This window comes from Manacus candei, unplaced genomic scaffold (assembly GCF_025592945.1).
Source record: "Manacus candei isolate 608988 ecotype Guabito, Panama unplaced genomic scaffold, ASM2559294v1 h1tg000044l, whole genome shotgun sequence".
NCBI lineage: Eukaryota > Metazoa > Chordata > Aves > Passeriformes > Pipridae > Manacus > Manacus candei.
This window is the reverse complement of record NW_026138092.1, coordinates 154,436-179,008: the sequence shown is the minus strand read 5'-3', so window position 1 is coordinate 179,008 and position 24,573 is coordinate 154,436. Positions and strand designations below refer to the sequence as shown.

Sequence of the window (24,573 nt, the reverse complement as noted above, 5' to 3'; positions counted from 1 at the left end):
AAATTAGTCTGAAGAAAGGAAGGCCCAAGTAAAGCAAATGCATGTAAGTGTCCCAGTAAGGCACCCCCAAGCTCACCTTAAAGCAGCAGCAGCCCCTAGTGGCATCTGGATCCTGCCTCAGCCATGGACTTCCGGGCCTGCAGTCACCTCCTGCCTTGAAAATAACTCCATGTGCATAGTACTGTTCTCCCACTTAGTATATTACATTTTTCACTTTGCTTATTTAAATATATTTTTCAATGTGTTTTTATTCTTCCATAACTAAAATTCAGGCAAGAACTGCCCAACATGTTATGGGAAACCCAACAGTAACCATACCCTGCTAAACACCTGCAGCAAATGACATGACTGAGATCACCCATTTACTGGGGAAGAACTGGAGAAACAGAGAAATATGATGTTTTGCCCTTCTAACCCCACTACCCATGCAGTGGAATGCCAACCAAGAATATCATTACATCCACTTCTGCTTCCTGAAGGGTGCCATGTGAAAACCACACAAGTATCCTCTGCAGTTTACATTGGCTACTACTTCATCTCAAGCAGTAACTCAATGTACTGAACTAAGCAGGAGAAACTGCTGCTTTCTGCCTTCTCTTCTTGAAGAACTCCAGTTTCTTCTCTTCTCTATGTTATTCCACTGCTATTTTTCTATGTAGTCCAATCACTACATTACACCCAATTCTGAAGAAAATGGGCAGAGCAGCTATGTATTTTCAGTGAAGGAATCTAAGCTTGAGCTAATTGCCTGCCTATGACCCTGAGAAAGGCAGAATTTTCTTAGACATCTTCCAAAAGGCCAATTACACCAGGATTAGAGCTATACACATGATCATAGACGCACAAAAACTCAACAAGAGGCAAGATGGATTTGTACTGGGCAAGGAAAATTACAGGCATTTAGTCAAGTGAAGGAGACTCAAACATCTTACCTCTACTTGGCTATTTTTATTACATTATAAACAAGAGACTCCCCAAAGACTACACGAAAAAATATTCCGGAGTCAATTAAAAGGAAAAATTAACATAATACAAAACCAGCACCAGATTGGTAGACGTTGTATACAACCCTACAACCATGATAGCTTATACCTTTAGTGCACACAAAACATAGAACCAGGGCTTTTTAGAATAGAATTACACATTTATTGTTCACATTCAAAAGACTTTGGTTCTTGACTGAACCATTGAAAGTCCTAATGCATCTGTAAACTGAGTATCACTATAAAACAATTCAAAATGCAATGTAAAATAATATTTATGTACGCACGTGTTTAATTTCATGGTTTCTCAGCATAACCACTTAGTCTATTTACAAATCTATAAAGATTTTGCGCTTTACGTCATTGAAATATCAAAGAGGTATTTTCAAATCACACAATAAATATAGAACCTGTTTTGTTAAAAATCTACAGTATACTGTACATTCAAGTCGAGGCAAAAGAGGATCTAGTGCCAGTTACACTTGAAACATAAATGAATGCTTCCAGTAATTAAACAATTTCTAAAAGTACTATCTCTGCCTGTGATGAAAGGTAACATTAGGATCCAGTATTTCATTACAGTCAAAGTTTCAGACCATTGCTTCATTCATAGAATCAGAGCTTCTGTTACTAGAAAAATATCAATGCTTTTATATATTTTTAAATTGTCTTCTTTCAAGAGTTGCAAGAAAAAGAGGCAAAAAATGGTCTAAAAAATAAAAGCCAGGTGCACGCACATACACACACACACACCACAATTCAGATCACCACATAATCCTCTAGGAGAATGATCAAACTACAGCATTCTGTTTCATTTAGAACGATAAGTTTATGAACAAATGTCTAACAAAAAACCCAGCAGGCAACCCTCGGAAGTCTAAGGCAGTTGTTCCATGTGCAAGTTTCTACAGAGCAGAGTGCCAACTCCAGAGTCTTCCCATGACTTGGTGCATTCTCCAGTTTCTTCTTTGTCATCACTTTCCACCCACAGATTTGGCATGCTATCTCCAGCAATTTTTTTTGATTCAACGCTGGAAGTGGAAAATAGAAAAATGTTACAATGCAAATAAATTATGCTTTGAATAGAAACAGAGTACTGGTTTTATGTTTAACATCCTTTATTATATACCAACTGTAAGGCTTAGATTATGCTTTTAGTCTATGCTCTACATAGAGTTCATCACTATAAAACCATCTACACCATCATTTCACAAACCTGTTATGTGTAATATACTGAGATGTCTGGCAAGGTTCTGCTGAAACAGAACCGTTCAACACAGAGGGAGGTTTCCTTTGCTGAGATGTAGATTTCACTAACCAATTGTCTTGGTCAGAACCTGAGAGATACAAATACCATCAGTTAAACTACAGTGCAACTGGAAAACAGAAAGTACTTCAAATTTTCATGGTCTTCTGCTTTAAAAAAAAAAAAAAAAAAGACACAGTAAACATCTTAAGGCATGTTTATAATAATAAAACTTATTGCTACAGATCTGTGCTAAAATTTTGTAACTAATGCTATTCAATCAAGTTATGTTAAAATTAGGATTCTAAATTTGAAAACACAGCATTTGCATATACAGCCACCACTGCAAGTAGTCATATGAAGTTACTGAAATGTAGTTTCTCACTTTAAAATTGATAAAGCTTTTTTACTCCTTAAGTAAACACTTCTCCAGCATGCACAGATAGTAATTAACACCAGCATGAAAAGCAGTAAACTTGTCAGAGTATAGAAAACAAAATTAAAAAGCATTAAGTGAGATGCCTTAGCATTTATATGAACTGAACTATCACTCAAGTCAATGGAAAGCCCTGGCAAACTCGGCAGATCAATCTCTGCTAACTTCTCTCACATTTAGATGTCAAAGCTTTCTTATCAAGTGGAAAAAACAGAATGATTCCATATTCTACAGTATTACAGCACTACAGAAGAAAAAGCTTTTGGACAAGTGTTGTGAAAAAGAAAAATTGAACATTAAAAGAACTCTAATGATAAGCTGTGGAGTAACATCCATATGGAGTATGATTCTCTGTATGGCAGATGTATTATTTTCATTACTATTATCCAGTAGCTTAGGATTAGGATATACAAGACGGAAGAATGCCATTTAGAAGAGAAAATATGACATTAATTACATCCTGAAACACTAGAATTCAGAAAAAAGCAATTACAAATCAAAAGCTTTAGTGTACAATGACTGTTAAACTGATCTCAAGTTGCTCTCAGATCACTAAATCAAGTCATCCATGAGCAACAGCCAAACAATCTCAACTTTGTTCCTTCTGCGGAAGATAATTTCATTTCACACTTAGAGAAGCAGGAATTGCACAGAGGAGAAACAGAGAGAAGCCAAAACATACGAGGTAGGCTACTTTATCTAACAGGAATACAAATTCAAGCTATATTTACTTGACAGGTGGTCCACACATTTATCTTTACATTTTGGCTGCCACAACAAAAATCTATTGAAGAGAGATTGTTATTTTCCCTTTCCTGTCCCTTTAGTGTTTGTCTCACGCTCCCCCATCCCTTAGAAAGAAGGTAAGTAATGAATAAATTCTCAGTGGTGAAGATCAAACACTGCACATGCATGAGAGAATGGGAAATAAATTTACTAACTTGAAAAAAAATCCAGTTGTAGAAGAAAGGAAGCAAATATTTCCATTAAAAACAATATTCAAAACTATGCGTCATATAGTCATATTTTCAAAAGAAATTTATGAAATTTGTATCTAAAACCTCAATTATTTATTGCTCAAACTTATTTTTGTTATCACTATGCTCTTTTCATAGCTTCTTTTTTTCAAAGGATTCTTTTTTACTGAATATATATGTGTACACATTTAATACCACCTCATCTCAAATAATTAATGCTGCCATTTCCACATCATGTTCTTGTTTCCAAAACTTGTTTGTTTCTAATCTATACAGATCTCTATAGGTCATGATTTCTTCAACTGCCCTGGCAAATAACGTGCTCACATTTAACTTAATTTAGTAATTCTCAAAGTTCCTGTTCCTGACAGCTCTGCTGCCACATATTTGACATTCATCAGATTGTTTCACAAATATAAATTCATCACCTAAGTAATTACCAGGGAGTTATGATTTCCTTTTTAAAATAAAATTTTGAACCATTGGTTATCCAACATGTAGAGGCACACAGATACATGGTAAAATTTGTCTTGAGACATTTTGGGTTTTTTAATGGTTTTGCCCATATTTGTGTCTTCTATTTGAAAGGAAGGAAAAGAAACATTGTACAAGAATATAATTTGAACCAAATACTTGCTCCTTAAGAAGGCACTTGGAGTTGTCACATTTTCAGAGTGCTTGCAATCAGCAGTCATACTTAAGAACTGTTGCTTCAGCCACATTCCTCTATCTTCTTCAAATGCCTTTCTCTAGGAAAAGAAACAACAGTTTAAGAACACAAGAACAAGCTTAGTCCGCATTAAACTGATGCTATTCTATTTAAGAAATCACAAGTTGTAACATGTCCACCTAACTAAGGAGAGCCTACAGTTTAACACGGAGTTATTGCCATGTGAGCAAGCTTTGGAGTCCATCAAGGATTAATTGTGGAGGCACTTATTTACAAGCCAAGCCCTGTGGTTTGTTTCACAGGGATCTAACTAATCCTTTCACTTCACTGCTCTCCACTCCAGTGATACCCTCTCCTATCTCTGCCTCCTATGCTCCTCTTCCCCCTCAGTGTAGCACTACCTTTTGGAGGTAGCCCTCATCCAGGGCAGCTGCCAGAAAGGATTACTGCTTGAACCTTCTAAACAGAAAAATTACATTGAAAAGAGCACCGATTACTTCTGTTCAAAACTGGGGCAAAAAGAAAGGGGTTGTTCAATTTTCCAATCCCTCTGAGTACAGAAAAGGAAAATAATGCCTAAATGACATCCTCCAAAAGATCCAGTGGCTCTGGAATCAAGCAACAAGCTATTTCATCTCCAAAAACCATTAGTGAAACAGGATGCACCTATGTCAGTAGAAAAACAGAGGAAGCTGAACTCCACTTCTTTCACAAACACCTGCAAAGATTACAGCATTGCTTCTCTTGTTACTTCAGCATATTAACAAGCTGAAGCATTGGCAGTTACACTTATCCTGTAATGTAGTCCTAAACATTTCTGGACAAATATTTATGATTTATTATCACTCATGACTTTTAAAGCTGAATTCAAGGTGCAACACGAAATTCACAAACTCATTAAAATGCAAATGAAATGAAATTAAATTAGCCAGAGTCAGGATTTGTCATCATGCGAACTACTGCTGCCTCAGTATCTTAAGTAAAATCTGAAGTATTTTGTATTGTGAGCCAGACAGGTTGTCCATCTAGCTCAGTGTTCTGCCTCCAACAGTGACCACAAGAGATGCTATTTATGAGCATGGCCATGTTCTGCAGCACACTATCTGACTGAAATTTGCATAGGCCTTACTTTTGTAGGAAGCCAAATTTAAGCAGTATCTAAACGATTTAGTTAATAAATTACCAATTTTGGAATACTTAGATATTTCAAAAGCTGAAAGAAAATGGTTCTGTTCCAGTTGCAGCAACTGTATTTTCCAATACACACAAAAGCCTTGCTTTTTGAATTGTCAACAGAATGATCTCCTAGAATGACCAAAGATATGTTTCATACAGTATGGAAATGTCTTTTTCTATAGATGCCAGCAAACAGATACGGTTGGATGGTTGCCCTTTAGCATGTATAAGACCACTTATTTGTAATTCATCTTCCATTGGAGCTCCCTTTTCTAATACCTCAAGTCCTAATCTAATAGCAGCTTCTGTAAAACTTCTTCGTTCCTTCTCAAAATTCTTTTTTTGTTCTTGAAATAGTCTCCATTCTTCCTGAAGACGTTCTTTTTCTTCCAACAAGTAGCAGTCTTGTAGTAACAGAGTGGTCTCATCATCACATGTCAGCTGTTGCTGCAGATTTAAAGCAACAAAAGACAGACATTAATTTGGGGGTGACTTAAGAGATGCAGTATTTCCACAGATTCAGTTTTATCAGAAAAATGGTTGAAGTTCAATATGGAAACAATGCAGATATCAAGTTGGTGGATGACGGGGGCAAATTTCAGATAGCAAGCAAAATGTCCCTTTTTCAGGCAGCTGACCTCATCAGCCTTCCTGCCCTTTGTTTAGCTTCTGAAATTATTCCTATCAGGATTAAAAACTCATTAAATTATTAACCAACCCAATAGCACACCTATACTTGGACCAACAATTAAGACATTTTATTTCAAAAGCATTATCAAAGAAGGGAGAAAGGCTCAGAGGTAAGAAAAGTGGAATGTTAAATAAAAAACACCTCAAATCCAACTGAGAAAAATAAGAAAAAATAAAGCCTATTACCTGCAAGAGCTGTTGCTGAGTTTTGATCATTTCTTTACATTGCTGAATCTCTAACTCTAGCTTTTCAGTTTCCAGCTCATGGTCTTCTCTTGAAATGACATCTTTTTCATTCCAGGCTCCTGAATGTCCATGTGACACTAAGGGGGAAGAAAAGCTTCTTAAAAACAAATTAAAACATCTTCCACGTTAGAGACTCCTAGCAAGAGCAAAAGGTTTTTAACTACTTGTTTCATCCCGAAAGACAGACACGAAGTGTATTCAAAAGCATTTCCATCGGAGACGTGAGATCCCAAACTGGTGCTACACATGTAATCATCCACCAAATCCATTCCAGAAAAAACCAGCAATGAAAACATAGCTGGTTCACATTCCTCAAGGTACACCATGCATCTGCATTGCAATGAGTGTTACACGAAATCCTCACTTGTTTCAGTCATATAGAAGAAGAAAAAAAAAAAAAAAAAGAGAACTGAAGACTTTTTTCCACTGACATGCTGTTAGCCTGTTCTTCTGAGCTTGTTTTTGAAGGGCTTGTGTGTTCATAAAAATATGACAGGAACTATATTTATCACAGATATAAAAAGAAAGCATTTTCCTTCAAGGGGAAGGAGAAATGGAGCTGGGAAGGAGAAATGGAGCTAACAAACTGGGATGAATTTTTTCATTTCAGTAAGGGAATGAATTACAGGAATTAATTGTATTTTGTATAATTACATTCTGTTTTGTTTTATTTTATTTAATGCATAGCTAAATCACAATGACTGTAATGAGCCAAGTTTTGATCCCCTGATGCCAGTATTTGAACATTAATTGAATTGTAGAGGACTAGACTATGGTCATCCCTATAAACCAAAAATCCTAAAAGAGGACTTCAAGAAAAGAGCAAATAATTGAAGCATTTTTCCTGATGCTTATTTTTCAGTTAGTTACACCAAATAAAGTATTGCAAGTATTCTTAAAATCCTTTCCAGGGTATAAACATATTCTCAAAGACCATCTGCTCTTTTATTTCCAATTGCATGCATGACCTTCTCAGTCTTACTCCTGACTGCAAACATCCCTATGGTAGTGGCTGCATTTGCTTGCATGGGAAAATAATACTAGGAAAGAATTTTATATATTTTTAGCTGTCTTAATGCTGTTTAACAGCTGGAAATGAGGAGAGTCCAGCACCATACCATCAGCCAGTTTGTTTTACAATGCCACAAGAGGTCTCAGAGACATGGATGTGGCAAGACAAGACTCTTGAGAGGGAATTACATATTTTGCATCCAATTACTTCAAACTGCCACTGCATTACTTATTTTTAATGTATTTTATATATACATGTAATACAGTTAAACATCACCTTGGTTATCCAGCTTTTCAACGTGATTTTTCAACATTCTCCATTGTTTTCTAATGCTGTTTGTAAGCTGCTCTCGCACAGTTTCACAAGATAATTCCCACATATTCTCTTTATTTAACTCTCCAATATCTTCCTCCAGGTCTGACAGCACCTGTAGAAGTAGCAATAAAAAGCTGCAAACCACTTCGCCACTCCAAATATGTGTGTTTATTTAAATATGTGCACGGATTTAATTTATTGAAGAGAAGGAAAACCCTTATATACAGGAAAGAATTTTCCATCCAGGGAAATTTGACTCTCAAGGAGTTCAGTTCCCTGACAGCATAATGCTGAAGAGACAGAAGTGACCCACTTCACTCTGACATCAAAACAGAACTGTGACTTCTAGCAGAGAATCAAAAAATTAATAAAAAACCTCTGATAAATAATGAATGGGCAGCACACCATTCCATAAAAATATCCTGCGTAAAGAAATACTTAAAATCTGGAAATAAACAAACAAAAAAAAAAAAACCCATGCAGGAAATATCCAATATGCATTGCTACACAGAATTACATACTCGTAGTTACTGCATTTAAAATTAATTCAATGAATGTCTTAAGCTTTTCATTGACTGACTGGCAAGAATACACTGGGTATTGTTCACAGACAGCAGAACACTTAAACATGGATGGACTTCAAACAAAGCACATGATGTGCAATTCACTGCAAGTCTCATAAGAAGTTTACTTTTTTTTTTTTAAATAAGTGTCAAATTACTTCAGCACTATACCAAACTACCATGGAGATTCAATTTTAACCGAACAATACTTACCAGCCCATCTTCAGACCTTTCCTTAGGTTTCTGTTTCTGTGGTGGGAGAAGTGAAATAATCTCTTTCTTCATTTGCTGAAGAACTTTCTTCAGCTCAGCATTTTCCACTAAAAGCTGTTTTTGGCGTTGTTCATAGTCACTTAACAGAACTTTGTACATTTCTTCTTCATTTCTACAAGAAATAATCTTACAGTAACAACATAACTGCCATAATATATGCCTCAATTAATGTTCCAAGACAACTACCTGGCTTCTGTCTTATCAGTCCTCCATGCACCTCTCTTCCCATCAGCTCTACCAACATAATTTAGAACTTCCATAGCTACAAATGAAAAGGATATTTCAAAATGTGAAACAACATGCAAATATATAAATATTCAGATGACATTGCATTTACTTGTAGTTATTGCAAAGAGACCACATTACCCAAATATCCCCCTCAATCTTCAGACCCATACGAAACCACATTGCCCTGCTTAAAGCAAAAATAAGATAGTGAAAGAAAGAAAACAGGGTTTGTGTTTGGAAACTCAGAGGGATGTATTCTCATCCTGTCTCATCTTTTTTATGCATTTCTTAATGACACCTTCATCTCTATTTCAACCTTCATATCAATATAAAAACTCTACCATCTCTTCTGGCAATAACACGTTTTATCTCCTCTTTGGGGAAAGCAACTTCCCAATGTTTCACAAGGTGTTCCTCAAAACAAAGAAACTTCTGTCTACATTGAATAAAATAAAAAAACCCGCACAGCAACAACAAAAACCCAAATCCAACATATGACTACAGATTAGAGCTCCAAGCTTAATCCTAGTTAGCTATCAAGCAAACAGTAACTAGTTTTCAAACCCTGTTATTTTGAGCTCACAGACACTTGAACTAGGACCAGCTAACTGGAATCAAGAACATGTAAGTTTTGCTGACCTCAGGGTGAGGCTTCTAGAGCTTATTGAACAGATACCTAAAGACTTTCTGCAGCCAAAACAGGTGTTCCTGCTACTATGTCTTAACTTTTTTTGCCTTATTCACAAGCACTTTCAGAAAACTAAATGAGCAGAAAACCATCTTGGCAATAACATGAATAGTTTTCTTCTTGGTTTAGTGAACTAAATCAGCTTACTAAAATATAACATGCACTACTGCTGGCAAATAGCTGAGCGTTGTGGAGGTGACGGGTGCAGAAGAGCAGGACTTCCCTTTCATTGGAGATAAATCATATAAATACTCTAAGGCACATATACAAAGCAAAAGGTACAGGTCTTTTTAAATATGTAACAGTAAAACCCATTCATGGTAAACAGCACTGATGAATGTCTTGAACACAATTTTTGGGCAATACAACATATGAGTACTCGTATGATAAAGGAGAGCTGATTTGTCCTCATTTCACATAGCACTAGATGGTACATCTGTCTTGTGTTACTTCTTCTCTATAATTTCTCATTGCTTGTGTTAACCACAAGCAGAGTGTAGTATCTCAAGGAGGAAAAGCTCATGTAGTGTGCCTTCCTGATGGCAACTGCTGGGCGTAATACAGCGTTTATGACACTATCCAAATATTGTGATGGCAGCAGTAGCAAGAAAGTAGAGGAGAGATGGCTCTAGCTTAGGAATTGACTGCAAATAAAAATTTTCCTTAGTAAGAAAACCTCATTTTGTAAAGATCAGTATTTGTTTTGTGCTTGGTAAATAATCTTATGGAACACAATATAGAATAGTCTTACACAGTTAACAAGAAATATTGCATGTTTTTTTTAACATTCTAACATCTAAATAAAAATCTACGAGAGGAGGGCCACATTGCCTTTAAAGATAAAAATGCTTAAATTTGCTTCTGGTTAAGATACAGAATATGCTATTTTGTTGCAGTAAAACTCAAAGAGCTACTTACCTATCTTTTTGTCCTTTTTGTTCATGACTAATTGACGTAAGCGGTCCTTTAATTTGTTATATTCTCTCTCCTTCCTCTTCATATCATGATTGTACTGTGTAGCTCTACTTGAAATTATGTTCTGTAACTTCTGAACCTAAAGGCAATCCCACAAAAAAGTGTGTTTCTTCAACTATATACTACAAACACAAATTTCTTGCATGCAAAACATATGCAAAACAATGCTTCTATTAAACTGTATTTCAGGTAAAAGTGACAAAAGGAATCAGAAGAACTCTCCCAACCCATGAATTCTGACCTCAAGAGAGGTAGTCTCTTTTCAGCAGAAACGTACATCATAAGCAACAGATTTTAATACTATAGTTCCTCTGAAGTACAGCTGAATTCATGTTCCAACAACTTGCATAACCTTCTTTAACACCTTTATTTAACAGAGCAGAGAAAGACATATCTTTGCTTTCAGTAATTCATGACCAGGATCTAGGTTTAATCTAATTCTAAAGCAGGCTTGTTAGGTTTACACTAAAAAAAATAAACTCCTCTTCCTGATACAGGAAGGTGCTGGAAATTACTCTCTTCCATTTGGTCTAAAAGAATGTTAAAAAATCATAAAGCACATTTTTGACATGTACTATCAATATGTGTGTTGGTTTGGTTCTTTTCTAATTTTCAGATTTAACCTTAAAATATTGAATGTGCTGCAAGTTTGTAAGTTGTAACTGTAGGATGTTTACTATATACATATAGTGCTGTGATTCCCAACTGTATGAATATGTTTATGGACACAAAGAACATTCACAGAAACTTAGGAGCCATGTGAAGTACAGTATTAGGGAAGGAGCACACTGGAAACAAATCCCAAACTAAGCAGTGCCATGGTTGTTTAAGTGTTTTCTATCTTGATTCTTTCAAGACATTTAAGTTTAATGAGACTGTGCCTTTGAGCTGGATTTCCCCCCCACTCCCTTCTTTATGGTCTTTTGCTCTCCTCTAACTAAAAAAAGAAAAGCCTCTATACACAAATGTTTGACTAAGTGACTGAATCCTGTTGCACCTCCTCCTTTTTGATATTTCCAAACATTCTAAGAAAGCTGTACTTAAAAGTACAGAAAGTCTCAGAAAACTGCACATCTGCATTTCTGCAATACTCTCTACTATTCTTGTAACTTGGATGTACCCCTTATAGAACCTATTTATCCATATGCAACATGCCAGTTGTCTTGAAAGACAACACTTACCAACAAAAAAAAAAAAAATTAAAAATGAGCAATTACAAGACTCCGTGCAAAAAACCCATTCTTCAATATCTACATAATAACTTGTGTTAATGTACAAAATCACTCACTTCGTCCTTTTCATTTTTAAGTAACTGGTGCAAATTTCTGTTCTTGCTTTGCAGTTGTCTGTCTCTTTCCTGAAGCCCAACTATTTCCCTTTTAGATAATTCCAACTGTTCCTAGAAAAAGTGTTGATAGTTCAGTATCAATAAGAATTAACAGTAAGAGTTAAAAAACCTAACCAACCAAACCAATCAAACCATGCAAACCAAGCTGCCAAACCACCTCACTTAAGATATGGCTTAATATCTAACAGATATTATCTTACATAGTTATGACTTTTTCATTAAGTCGGGATTCTGTAAGCATGTCCACACTGTGAAAGTGAGGTGGATACTAAGCAACCTGTATGAATTTGGGACTACAATTTTACTGGAACATTTCTGTTAAATAATCAAGGGTACGAGAGTACAATTGACAGAGATATGTAGACTGTGACCATAACAAAGCATATGGGACATTTCACATATATAGAGAAGGCTAGACAGATGATCTCATAACAGATGATGCAAAACTAGCATTTTAGAAAATTTTGTCCACAAATATGAGACTCAGACCTGAAACTGGCAGCTTAAATGACATCTAAACACAACACACAAGCTCTTTTCCTTCATCTGTGTAGTGAGGGACAAATGTGTAGATATATTTAAGCAACAAGAACTTCTAAGCAAACCACAATTAGATACAGGTAACACAATAGTGCAAGTCAAGAGGATTGCTGTATGGTACTTGAAAGAATTTACATGAGAAACCTTACAAGCTGACAGCCAAATTAAATGTTCTGGGATTGATGCAGTCCTGATAAGTTTGCCCCTTTCACGTTAAAGCTATCCATGTAGGGAAAGGAACTGGAGTGTTCTGGAAATTAACATGATATAGTGTTTGTATAAAGATGAGTGCAGTCACAAATGACTTTTAGTGTCAAATCAAAATGCAGGACTACTATGATTTTGAGAATCTACAGCAGTATTTCTCAAGGAGATAGTGCTGGCCAGCCCAAGTGAAAAGCAAGCCTAAAAAGCAATGAAACCTGCACTGAACTATTTTTAGGCTTTTTATATTTTACTTTCTTGGCAGAATTAAGAGAAAGACAAGTCTCTTCGAGTATAACTGCACATACAAGTACCCATGAAGTAGCACAGTCTGTGAACTTCCAATATATCAGCTACGTCACAGTGACTGGCCTTGTGCATGTGTTTATCCTGTGATAAAAGGAAGCTTAGTAACTTCTACTTTGACAACAGTTTCTGAGTAATTCTTATAAAGAGATTTTGTAGTCGGATATCCAAGGAATCCAAAACAAAAACACGTGGAAAAAAATGATATAGAAAAACTGATAAAAACTGCAATGCCCTAGATGTGTTCCCTTATGTTTTTACTTGTTACAGTTATATTGAGAATTTATCTTTTAGAGCTGGGCATACCCTTTTAAACAGTACTAAATCACATGAACTGAAGTGTTTAACATTTCCACCCACAGCACGCATTAACACTTCCAATCTGAACAGTCTTCCCTCTTCCTTGATTAAAGAGGCCATAATTCTAAATAAGCTTTCAGTTCTCTCATTGACTCATATTTCATTAACTTTAAGGCATTTTCAACCGGAAAAATTACTTCCAAAAACCCCCCAAATGCACATGAAAATACAACCACAGATTAGTACTTGGGAGGAAAAAAAAAACCAAAAAAGCACTTGCTGTTAAGAATACACAGAACTGCACAATATTGGTTGAATGATCTTGCTTTCTACCTTTAATTTAGCATAGCAGTTCTGTAAGTGATCCATATCACTTCCCATTTTCAGATGCTGCATTTCTACTTCTTCCTGAGCTCGAAGGTTCTTGTGCTGGAGTGCAAGCAATTCATTTATACAATTTATGATAGATATTAAATTCAACTCTTTTCCTTTGGATTCCGCATAAATAGAAGGAAAGCCCAATGTTGTCAATTCCTGGCAAAAGACAAGGGGGAGGGTGAGAAGAGATCAATAACTGGATCAAAGTTCCACAATTCTCCAAAAGACAGAAACAGTATCAGGTGAAATCCTGTATTAAGGGGAAAAGCCCAAATCCTACTCCCCACCAACTTACCAACTTCAGCTTCTGAGCACTGAGGAAGAAGCCTTCTTAATCCAGCCAATCTTTTTTACTGCAATTGATTTAATGTCACCTGCACACAACCTCCCATAAACAAAAAGATCTGGCTTACCCTATCAATATAGGATATACTCTGTTCAATATTCTCTTCTGTGCAGAAGGCACTGAAAAAGCTGTGCATGTTTTTGGATGAAGGCAGTGGCAAGCGTAGCACTTGTGAGTTCATGCTTGTAGGAGATCTCTTTCTTTCTGAGGTATATTGAAATATATTTTTGCTATCTAAAAGTTGAACATGAAGAAACAAATCAGGGTTAATAGTTTAAGATACATCACATGAAAAAAAAAAATCAAATTCCTATGTACTCAAGTTATTATTTACAGAAATTTACAATGCTAGAGCTCAGAATTTCATCTAGAATGACATATATTAAACAACTGACAAAAAATAAAGGATAAGCTTCCACTGAAGATTTAAAGACTCAATAACATTAAGGTATTGTATCATTCAAGTTTTACTTATCCCCCAAGAAAAAGTTGACCAAACTTTCTTCCTTATTGACTTGCTACAACACAATTTTTAAAATTACTTTTTCCTACACAGGTTAACAAACTTGTAAGCAATTTATGAGGCAAAAGAATACGGAACAAGTAAAGAAACCTCTACAAACATGAGATATGCTGATAGGTGTCAAAAAAAATAAAATATGACTAAAACATTTTAAAACCTTTCCATATATATGAAAGGAAAGCATTTTACAGTACCATTTCTGTAAGGACTCAATCCAAGCCAGAGCACTGTTTGTACTACATATTATTTAACTTTCTGTTTATATAGTCAAGTATGCTATGCACAAAACTCCAATCTCTTTCTCTTTAGCAGCTATAACATCGCAGGTAAAATTAGCAAATCCACTAAATTCAAAATATTACCTGATGACAGCACTGGCACAGTAATAGTCTTCCAATCTCCCATAGCAACAAAGACAGGCAGGGTACCTGAGCAACTGGTTCAGTGGTGAAGTATTTTGTACAATTGCTGGCAACGTGTGTTACGTAGGCATCTCCTAAAATAGCAGGAGCATTTTAGATTAAGAAAAGCAGCTAATACAGCCAGAAGATTAAAGCAGGCACAGAAGAGTGACTGTTGAACTTGAACCATGTCAAATTTTTCTACATCTTTACACAGCATTTGGAACTCAGTAAGCACAGCAAATATTACACTGTAAAAATGATGCATCTATCAATATTTAGCCTCAAACTTAACTGTCTTGTAAACACATGAAAATAATTACTCACCCTATAGATAACTCAGTTGTTTCTGTTGATGTACATCAGAGAAAACACAGCAAGACAAATATTAAGTATTTTCCTGTCATATAACCAGGAAGCAATTTTATTAAAGTAAACTTATATGAAGTTTTAATATAAGTCTCTGTGGGATAAGTCTAAGTGAGATTATTACTTAAAGAGAAGTGTTATAAAGGCTCTAGAGAAGATATTTAGCAGAGGGAAAAGAAACTTCTCATAAATATTTAACCATTTAAATTAGCTTTTAGTCATATTGCCTTTCTGGCAAGTTGCTTGCTTCTTTGCAGAAATTCCAAAATTGTTGAAGAAAACAAACAGGAGAAGCCTTACCCTGTTGGCACAGCCACTCAGTACTGTAGCATCCCTCCAGAAACCAAAGGAAAGCCACCCACTCGTAAGAAAGAACAAACTGATTGTCCCCTCACCCTACCTCCACCCCACAGTAAGAAGACACATAATAGCATTAATTATCTCACTGCTGGAAACTTTAAATCCAGCTTGGATGCTTAAGATTTGGACAGCACAACCCATCAGCTGTTATGGAAACAAGGATACTTCAGGGAAACAAACTTTCCACCTAACAGGAAAGAAGACTCCTTTTTTAAATCAACACTTCAGAACAAAGTTTCAAGTCTTTTTTAGATGGACTGTGTAGACTTGTAGAGCAAAGTCTACTCAGTCCCCTAACCCCCTGCTAATGTTCCAATTCTATTACAGTCATGTAATAGAATGCTCAGCACTAAAAAAAGAAACAAAACACCCCTAAAAAAAGTATCCAGCTGGATCAGTATTTCTCCAGGTTCATAAATTTATGTGGAAAAAAGGCAAACAACTATTCCTCATATGTGTTGTAATTCAGTAGTTCCTGAAAGCTTTCATATCTGAAAGTACACGAAGCAGCAAGAAAACACAGTTAATACAACAATCTAGTTGCTGTTCTTGTTTAGCAAATGGTTTTTCTGTTTTCTCTCTGCCCATATAAATTTATGCATATTTTTCCATTTTTTTCCTCTGTAAAACCAAGATGTCCAGAAATGAATAACTACGCTTTTAAAAATGGAATTGAAAGTATTAAGAGGACACACTTCTTACATTTAAGTTTCATTTCTGTTGTATCCATCAAATAAATGTGTGAACATAAGGGGAAAAGGCAGGAAGTTAAGGTACAAGTATGTTCTCGCTACTGACATCACAATCCTGCATTCTAATAAGATATTTCAAAAGGCTGTTAAGAACCTTAAGACACATAAATTACATTAAGGAGGTTGGAAAGTCCACAAAAATACTACTCAAATTTCTGATGCACCCATTATCAGATTTTATCACCTATGTTGCCTGAATATACGGTATTATCAACCCACAGGTCTCCCTACACTGACAATACTATTCTGACACAGCATCTATCCCCACAAACAATGTTTGACTGGAAGCAGAAACAGGACGAGTCCAGGTGTGCAAATGCAATGATGCTCTAAATTTGAGCCCTGTGAGTCACATGCAGATTCATTCAGTGCAGATGCTTTAGCAAAACTACTCTCTAGTGAGATGCTGTTAACAACACAGAAAATTAACACACAACCCCAAGCTCAGAGGGGTGTCTAGTGAAGACAAAGTAAGACTACATAAGAAGTACAACAAAGTCCAGGTAATGAAACTATATTCTTCTCTCAACCTTGAAAGCTCTAGAGCCTTTTGCCTTGAGAAGACAACCTGCAGTCCACTCCGCACTGCTAATACATCAGACTAAAAGCCACCCTCAGTAGTTTCAAGATTTGAAAGGCACGAAACTCAAAAACTTCCCTCAACTGCTAGAACACTACCCCAAAGTATCTCAAATTATTACATGTCATCAGACAAGTGCAGTAGCTTTAAAAAAGTAATCATTTTGAGGAGTGGTCAGCATTTTGTACTTGATTTATCTTTACATACTGTATTTCAAATTAAATTCAGATGTACAGAACAAGACAACGCTGTGTCAGCTGCAAAAGAGAACGCTACAAGCCTTTAGTTTCGTACTATCATCTCCTCAGCTCCACATGGCTTCTACTGCCAGTTCAACACCTCAGGAATGACCTCTAAAGCTCTCTAGTGATTAATAACCATCAGATACATTTCCTTCCCAGTACAGGCATTTTCTCAGGAGCAAAATGTCACAATATAGCCTCACTGAAGTATGCGAGAGTTGAAGATGAGCATTCCTGATGAAGACAGAGTGAATGTGAAACTAATCTAGATACAGTGTATTCAGAAGGGGCCTTCTGTACACTACGCTGCTCTCTTAATACACCAGGGAACATATTCATATAGAGGATGAAAATGGATAATTCTGGAGCAATATTTCATGTAATTATGGAAGAATTATAAAACAACACGTAATATTGAAAAGTACTTTAGGGACCTTCCTAGGCTATCCTAGCCAACAGAAAAGGTTTTAACCAAACAAAGTAGCAAAAGGTTGTTCCCCCCCTTCAATCCTGGTTAGAAAAAAAATGCAATAGCAAGCGAAAATCTAATTTTGCTGTTTCCCAGCATCTCATACTAGTGTAAACAATCCGACTGATTGCAAGTGGGAGAGAAAACCACTAAGCAGCTAAAACTGCTGTAACCACTTAATGATTTGCCTTCTGCGCCCACTGCCTGTACACAGGGATTTATTACAGTTACTTTCCTAGCAGGTTCGATGACTTGCCCATAAACTTGTAACAATCCAGTGCTTTCTAGATGTCATTTTGCCAACTGGCAGCATCACTTCCTCTTCCAAACTAGAAATTCCTGGAGAGGACAAGACATGGATGGACTGTACAAAAATGAGCCTCTGGAATCCAATTTCAAATGCATAAACATAACAGCAGAACCATCTCACCGCAAAAAGAAATCTAAATATCAAACAAAAAAGTACCCAATACACACCCCACTAAAATCAGAGAGCTTGATTAATACCAAAGAAGCAGTAATCAAACCAAGGCACTTTTGGAACAAGTAAAGTACAAAAAACCCCAAAGAACTTAAAAAAAAAAAAAATACTGTCATGGTAATAACATACCAGAACTTTTTTTGAAAGGCATCTGGGGAATTTTTTGACAAAAATCTACAGAAATATTTCCAGAAACTCCTAGATAACTCATGAATAAGTACATCTTTCTTTTCAAGAACAAGTTTAGAGTAAAGTTTAAAAATAGTACATATCACAAACCCAAAAAGCTGAAAGCAGCTCTTCTTAATTACTATTTTGTGTTTTGGGGGACAAGGGAGGGACCGACAACAAACACGTCAAGATTCAAGACAAAAATCTCATTAAGTAAGCCTGAGTTCAGGCCATATCAAAACTTGAAAAATCACAAGCAGCAGCAAGAAATAGAATTATAAACTTAATACAGTGCAGAACACTTAACATTTCTAAATATCATCCTTAAACGTGAAAAGGAGCAGTGGTAACTGGGTCTGTAAAACTCATTCAGACAATCAGCAGAGAATCACTTGTCACAGCGCTGTACTGTGATCAGATTGCACCATCTGGTCATCTCTAACCTAGACAGGGTGTGATACAAGTTGGAAATGCAGTATCTGGTAACCCAGAAAACTTTTACCCCCCAAAGGTAGAAAGGATATGGAAAGGAACCTCTAGAGAGGTGCAATGTCTTGGAAGAAAAGTTTGAAGTCAGCATCGACCAGAAATTGCCAAACATTCCTTCTCTGTATGTTTCAAACACTACTACAACTTGTGACATGCATATGTTTCAACTTGCAAAATTGTGGGGGCGCATACTTAGCATTTCCTTAAAGGCCAATGTGACTTTTTTCCACTAAAATAATAACCAAAAGGAGCTGTGAAGCTGTTTAAAGCTTTATATTTGTCTAGTAATCCACAGATGTCACACAGATGGCTTTTATCTGGATAGGCACAAAGACACGAAAGTCTAGATAAATTTAATGTACACTCCAGTCAAGACATTGTAGGTTTACAAATATATCCCTGGTAACATAATGACATATACTTGTTTTAATTCATGTAATTGCCATAAAAATCCCTGCATTTCCTCTCTTGAGTTTTGACATTCATTTTCTCTCTACAGAATTTTTAATAACAGTTTATAATTAGCACTAATATGTATATTTTATTCAGTGATATTTGTATAGTTAAAAAAATTTCTTACTCTAAAAATGTCTTTTAGCGACTTTTATTTAATCTTGTAATTTTAATGATGGGTCTTGCAATCAAAAAGCAGACCCCAGATTTTTCCTCCCACACTTAGAATAATGATTAAATTGCCACAATTTTGTATTAGCTTCAAAATGAGAGTGAGAGAATGCCTCCACTTATCCACACTATATGGGAACTTCAAGTAATGTCAGATTTCCAGCTAAACTTTCCAGTATTGTCCAAAGTAATGTGAAAAAGCAAGTCAAACCATCCAGGCTGTGGGTATTAAGTCTCTGCTTCATTCCGAATGCATCATACTTGGAAAATTCCAACTACAATTCTCCATTCTATTTTATTTAATTAAAAAAAATGCACCCCAAAGAAAACCAAATGAACAAATTAAAAAAAAAAATCAAGGGTTTAATGAAAATAAATAGTCAATCTTCTCAATTCATATAACGACACAAGAATGTACTCTCACATCTGATAAAATTCAGTGTTCAGTGACTATTCTGTCATGGTCTTTGCCTCAAACACTCAGGTTACAAGGAATATAATCTGATCTACTACCTCAAGATTCAACTCCACATTTTACGTACACAGGTGACTGAAATTCTGTTAATTTAATCACTAAAAAAATTGAAATATATGGAAATGTTTCATCTGGCTCCCAAATTCCTACCCTATTTGGAAGTAACACGATGGATTTCACTTTAGCATTTTCCTATCATTAAACAATAGTTCTATTGTTAAGCTTCAAAATTGTATTTCTCTCTTTGTATTTACAAGCCACTTACTACACATAGCTGGAGCAGAACATTCTGTTACCACATCTCTCCATGCCACAGACAAGAGGGAAACCTCAGAAACCATCTTCGGCATGTCCTCCTCATCAACTTTAGCCAAACTCTATAGCTCATCTGTCTCTGCAAAGCAGACAACTTCTTAAAGGAAAGAGAGAAAAAAATCAAACAAACAAAAAACCGGAACAAAACAAACCACCACCTTACTAGTTCCAAAAGTTGGTGAGATATTTACTGGGCAGAGCCAGAACTAGTATTCCAGACATCAGAAATTATGAAACTCACAAATTTCAGTAGCATATAACCTACAAGTTAAATCGGGCATGGAATGCAAGAAGGTAACTGTAACTAGTTTCTCTAAAGATTACCAGGGAATTAAGAGAATAATGCTCATGCAAATTCTAGGTTTCTGTTAATCAAAACGGGTCACAGAACAAACTTGGCAACTGCAAACAGGACTGGTGAAATGTCAGCATTCATTCTGTGGAAGGAAGGTACACTAACAAGTCTGCCACAGTGCTTTGGAAGAAGGAATAATCCAACACACCTGGGCAAGACAGCATAATTGGATTTTCAAGAGCCTTTTCACAATGTTCCCTCCAAAGGCTCTTAAACTAAGATGTCAGAGGATTTATTAATGACTGATTATAAATGAGGAAGCGCAAAATGCAGGAATAAGGTAAAGAAGGATGAGAAGAGTGTATGAAAGTCCCAAAGAGACAAAAATTAGAATCCCAAAGTGGTCTGTGCAGGCATCTCTGTTGTTCAGTAAATTTAAAGAGGGGATGAACAGGTGGAGTATTCATGCACTGTACAGAGCTATTCACAAAATTAAACACCCAGACTGAATGACAAACTGCAGAAGGTTGTTCTCATACTAAATAAATGTGTGATAAAAATCAGCAGCTGAAATTCCTTGTTCACAAATGCAAACTAAACAACGAAAAAGACAACTCTGCTATGTACTTAAACCAACAGCCTCTAATTAGGCATTATCATGCGGGAAGAGATCCCAGGGTCACTATGATTAGTCCTCTGGAAATAACAGCTCACAGGCAGTTAACAGTACATGGGACCAGAGGACAGAAGGAGACCATCATTATGCCTCTGTATGAACACTAAGCTTCTCCAGCCCAAAATACCACACAGGTACAACCTTCCCTGTAAAAAAAGGCAGAATGGACCTGAATACAGTGCACCAAGGTCAACCAATGCTTTCATCCAGGAAACTAATAAGCTATGACTTTTCAGGTAGAAGAGGAAACAGCTAGAGAAACAGGACCAACATACAGAAAACAAATATTCATTGCTTCTTTTAACACAGCAGTTATAAAGAGTGCAATGTGACATTCACTGCAAAAGCTGGAAAATAAAGGCATTTTTCCATATAAAATATAGTTAAACTATGGACTTACATCACCATAAGGTGCTGTGAATATAAATAATAAATTGCTTCTAATTCTTTGGAAAACATCCATCAGCAGCTATTAAATTTAAAAAGCCAGCTACAACCTCTGCTCAGAAATCCTTCAGCTCCAGACTGCAGTATACTGGGAGGATACATAGATAAAAGCATTGCTGTACAGCCAGCCTATACTTACCATCTTTTCCTTAGCATCTGCTGCCAGCTTCAGAAACAAGATATTGAACCCAACGAGCCTGGTATTACCCTCTCCTATGCTTTTCCCAGTCCAAATTATAACTGATAGTACCACAGCTTTCTGCTCCCCTTCCCTCACCAAGAAAGATCCCCAAAATAACATCTTTCCTGCTATACCCTTACAATGTGAAATCTCCATTAATTGTATCAAATCGTCTCTCTAAGTCTCCTTTCTAAGTTCACTATTAAAATTTATCTAATACATTCACATTTTACTTCGAATGCCTCCTATTTTAAGTCGTTGCCCTGAAATTCCTATCATACCTTGGCAGCCCATGGAGCCCTGCATAACTGTTTCACTGACAGCACAGCAAAGCAACAGAGCATTCTACATAAACAGGGCATACAGTAACACTACAAATTGGTCTCGCATTATGATTTGATCTTCAAACTGAGTTGAGCTTCGCTGTAAGTAAATACAATTTTAAACAAGATTTAAAAAAATGCCCAGGTCATTCACGGAACCTGTCCTCTTGCATCACGTGAACCACTACCTCAACCCGAGCAGCCACAAATTCCCTGTCTCAGTAGAAAGCTTTACGGCTCCCACCTCCGAGCATCTGCCGCTTGTAGCTTCACAGAGATAACGAAACGCCGGGCCTTTGAGCGCGGAGGGGGAACAGCCGGCAAAGCCCAGCCGAACCGCAACTCTCCCTCCTCCCTGCGGGTCAGCCGGAGCCTGATAGAAGGGAGCACATGTCAAGACCCACCGCACCGCCGCGGCCAGAGGCTGCTGCCCCCGTATAGGGCCCTTCCCCGGCCCGGGGCGAGCCCAGACCGCGGCACGCCGAGCCCGTGGGTGGGATTGCCCAGCGCAGCGCCGGCCCCTAAGCGCCCGTCCCGCCGCGCCCCAGCCGCTGCCCCACCGGCCGCCGCCTCCCCCGCGCCCCGCCCGCGGCCGCCGAGCGCCGTTACCGCCGCGCGTGGGGCGGAACCGGCCCCGCCGGACGCTCCTCCTGCGCCGCCGCTGCCGGGGAGGAGGAGCCCGCGCACCCACCACCTGCTGCGGCTGCAGGGACGAGCAAGATACCCCTCCTGAGCGAGCCCCGCGGCCGGTACGGCCCTTGGCCGGGCCCCGCGGGGTTAAAGCGCCGCCCCGCCCCGCGCCGCCCCGCCGCCATTGGCCGGGCGGTTGCCGGGAGACCTCGGACGGCACCTGCTCCGCGCCCGTCGGGGCGGCTCAAGCTCGGCCCGGGCCGGGTAACGCCTCGGGCACCTGTTGGCGGCCCCGAGGGCCGGGCGGCGTCGCGGGCGCGGCTCCCGCAGCGCCGGTGCGGGAGGATGAGCGAGGGCACCGCTGGTTTGGCTGCGGGAAGTGCCCGCAGGGTCTGGGCCGGTCGCTGCTGCGTGGCCCGGGAGGTCATCGCCTCTCACAGCGCCTCTGGGCCACCTGTGGCAGTGCCTCACAGTCATCATGGCTGGGCTTCGCGAACGAAGATTTGGGAAGGGCTCTACCCACGTTTGTTACAAGCACGCTGGTGGCTAAAAAGGCCAATACGAGACAAACACCTCCGATTGCAAAAGGCACAGCAGAAAAACTCCTTAGGTGGTATATTCTGCAAGACACGATTCTTTCTGCGTTGTCTTTTCTCCTCGAGAGTGATCCTGCGTGCATTCTCAAAGGAAGCAGCAGCGTTATAGATGGTGTGTCTCCAGACCTCCCGATTGGAGGCCAGAGTAAACCAGTTATGGTGATCAATGTGGCCGAGGCTGAGATGTTGTTTCAGGCAGTCGTTGTATCTTCTCTTCAGGGCTCCTCTCATGCGGCAGCCGGTGGCAAGTTCACCACAGAGCAAGATCTTAGGGAGGGGGTGGTTGGTCCTTCATCCTTGAGACGTGTCCTGCCCAACACAACTGTGTTCTCAGCAACATGGCCTCAATGTTTGTGACTGCTGCTTGTTCTAGAACAGATGTATTAGTCACATAATCTGACCCTCACAGAAAAGAGTGTCTTACTAACATCAAATCTAAATCTCTCCTCTTTTAGTTTAAACCCAACCCCCTTGTCTCCGCCTATCTGCCTGTGTAAAACGTCACCCTCTATTATAAACTCCCTTCCTGTTTCCATAGCAGAGGTGCTCCAGTCCTCTGATCATCTTCGTGGCCTCCTCTGGATGCACTCTAACAGGGCAACATCTTTCCTGTGCTGAGGACCCCAGAGCTGGATGCAGTGCTCCGGGTGGGCTCCCACGATGGCAGAGGAGAGAGGGACAATCAGCTCCCTCAACCTGAGCCATGGTGCTTTTGATACAGCCCACATAGGGTTGTCCTTCTGGGCCGTGAGCACACACTTATGGCTCATGTCCAGCTTTTCATCCATGAGAACCCCAAAGTCCTTCTCCACAACTGTTCCCAATGGGTTATTCTCCCAGTTCTTTAGCACAAATAGACGAGATCACAAAATAAAAAAACAATTACTGACAGCAAAGAGGCTTAGAATGCAGTAGACGGAATGGCTGTTATGACTGGAAAGACACCATCACAGAGGAATCGCAGGAATTAGGATATAAAATATTTATTTTTAATAGATTATAATATGTACCCTTTCTTAAAGTCAGTTATCCACCCAAGTTGGCAAATTTTGATTATTTTTTTATTATTATTTTTTTATTATTTTATGACTCACGTTATTTGCAGAGACTTTGGACCTTTATACTGTAGCTTTGCTGCAGGTGCACTCCTAGGAGAAAGCAGAGTTACCCAGAATATAATATGTTAGTGGTAATGGCAAGCAGGACAACAGACCTTGTTCATAGGAAGGATTAAGCTCCTCATGTTTAAAAGATAATACAAAGAGTGGGTGGTG

At 38.1% G+C, this 24,573-nt stretch overlaps 2 protein-coding genes across 2 annotated transcripts; both read right to left on the bottom strand.

Moving 5' to 3' along the window:
* Window positions 1-1,129: 1,129 nt before the first annotated feature.
* Window positions 1,130-22,442, bottom strand: SSX2IP (SSX family member 2 interacting protein). The gene is made up of 13 exons (XM_051795984.1): window positions 22,318-22,442; window positions 14,786-14,919; window positions 13,968-14,134; window positions 13,510-13,710; window positions 11,767-11,877; window positions 10,422-10,557; window positions 8,774-8,849; window positions 8,528-8,699; window positions 7,713-7,863; window positions 6,365-6,501; window positions 5,768-5,935; window positions 2,200-4,391; window positions 1,130-2,014 (listed from the first exon to the last, which is right to left on the bottom strand). The coding sequence occupies exons 2-12, from the start codon at window positions 14,826-14,828 to the stop codon at window positions 4,104-4,106; spliced, it is 1,650 nt and encodes a 549-aa protein (XP_051651944.1). The 5' UTR covers window positions 14,829-14,919; window positions 22,318-22,442; the 3' UTR covers window positions 1,130-2,014; window positions 2,200-4,103.
* Window positions 22,305-23,512, bottom strand: LOC127474804 (translation initiation factor IF-2-like). The gene is made up of 2 exons (XM_051796111.1): window positions 22,761-23,512; window positions 22,305-22,446 (listed from the first exon to the last, which is right to left on the bottom strand). The coding sequence occupies exons 1-2, from the start codon at window positions 23,129-23,131 to the stop codon at window positions 22,305-22,307; spliced, it is 513 nt and encodes a 170-aa protein (XP_051652071.1). The 5' UTR covers window positions 23,132-23,512.
* Window positions 23,513-24,573: the final 1,061 nt, after the last annotated feature.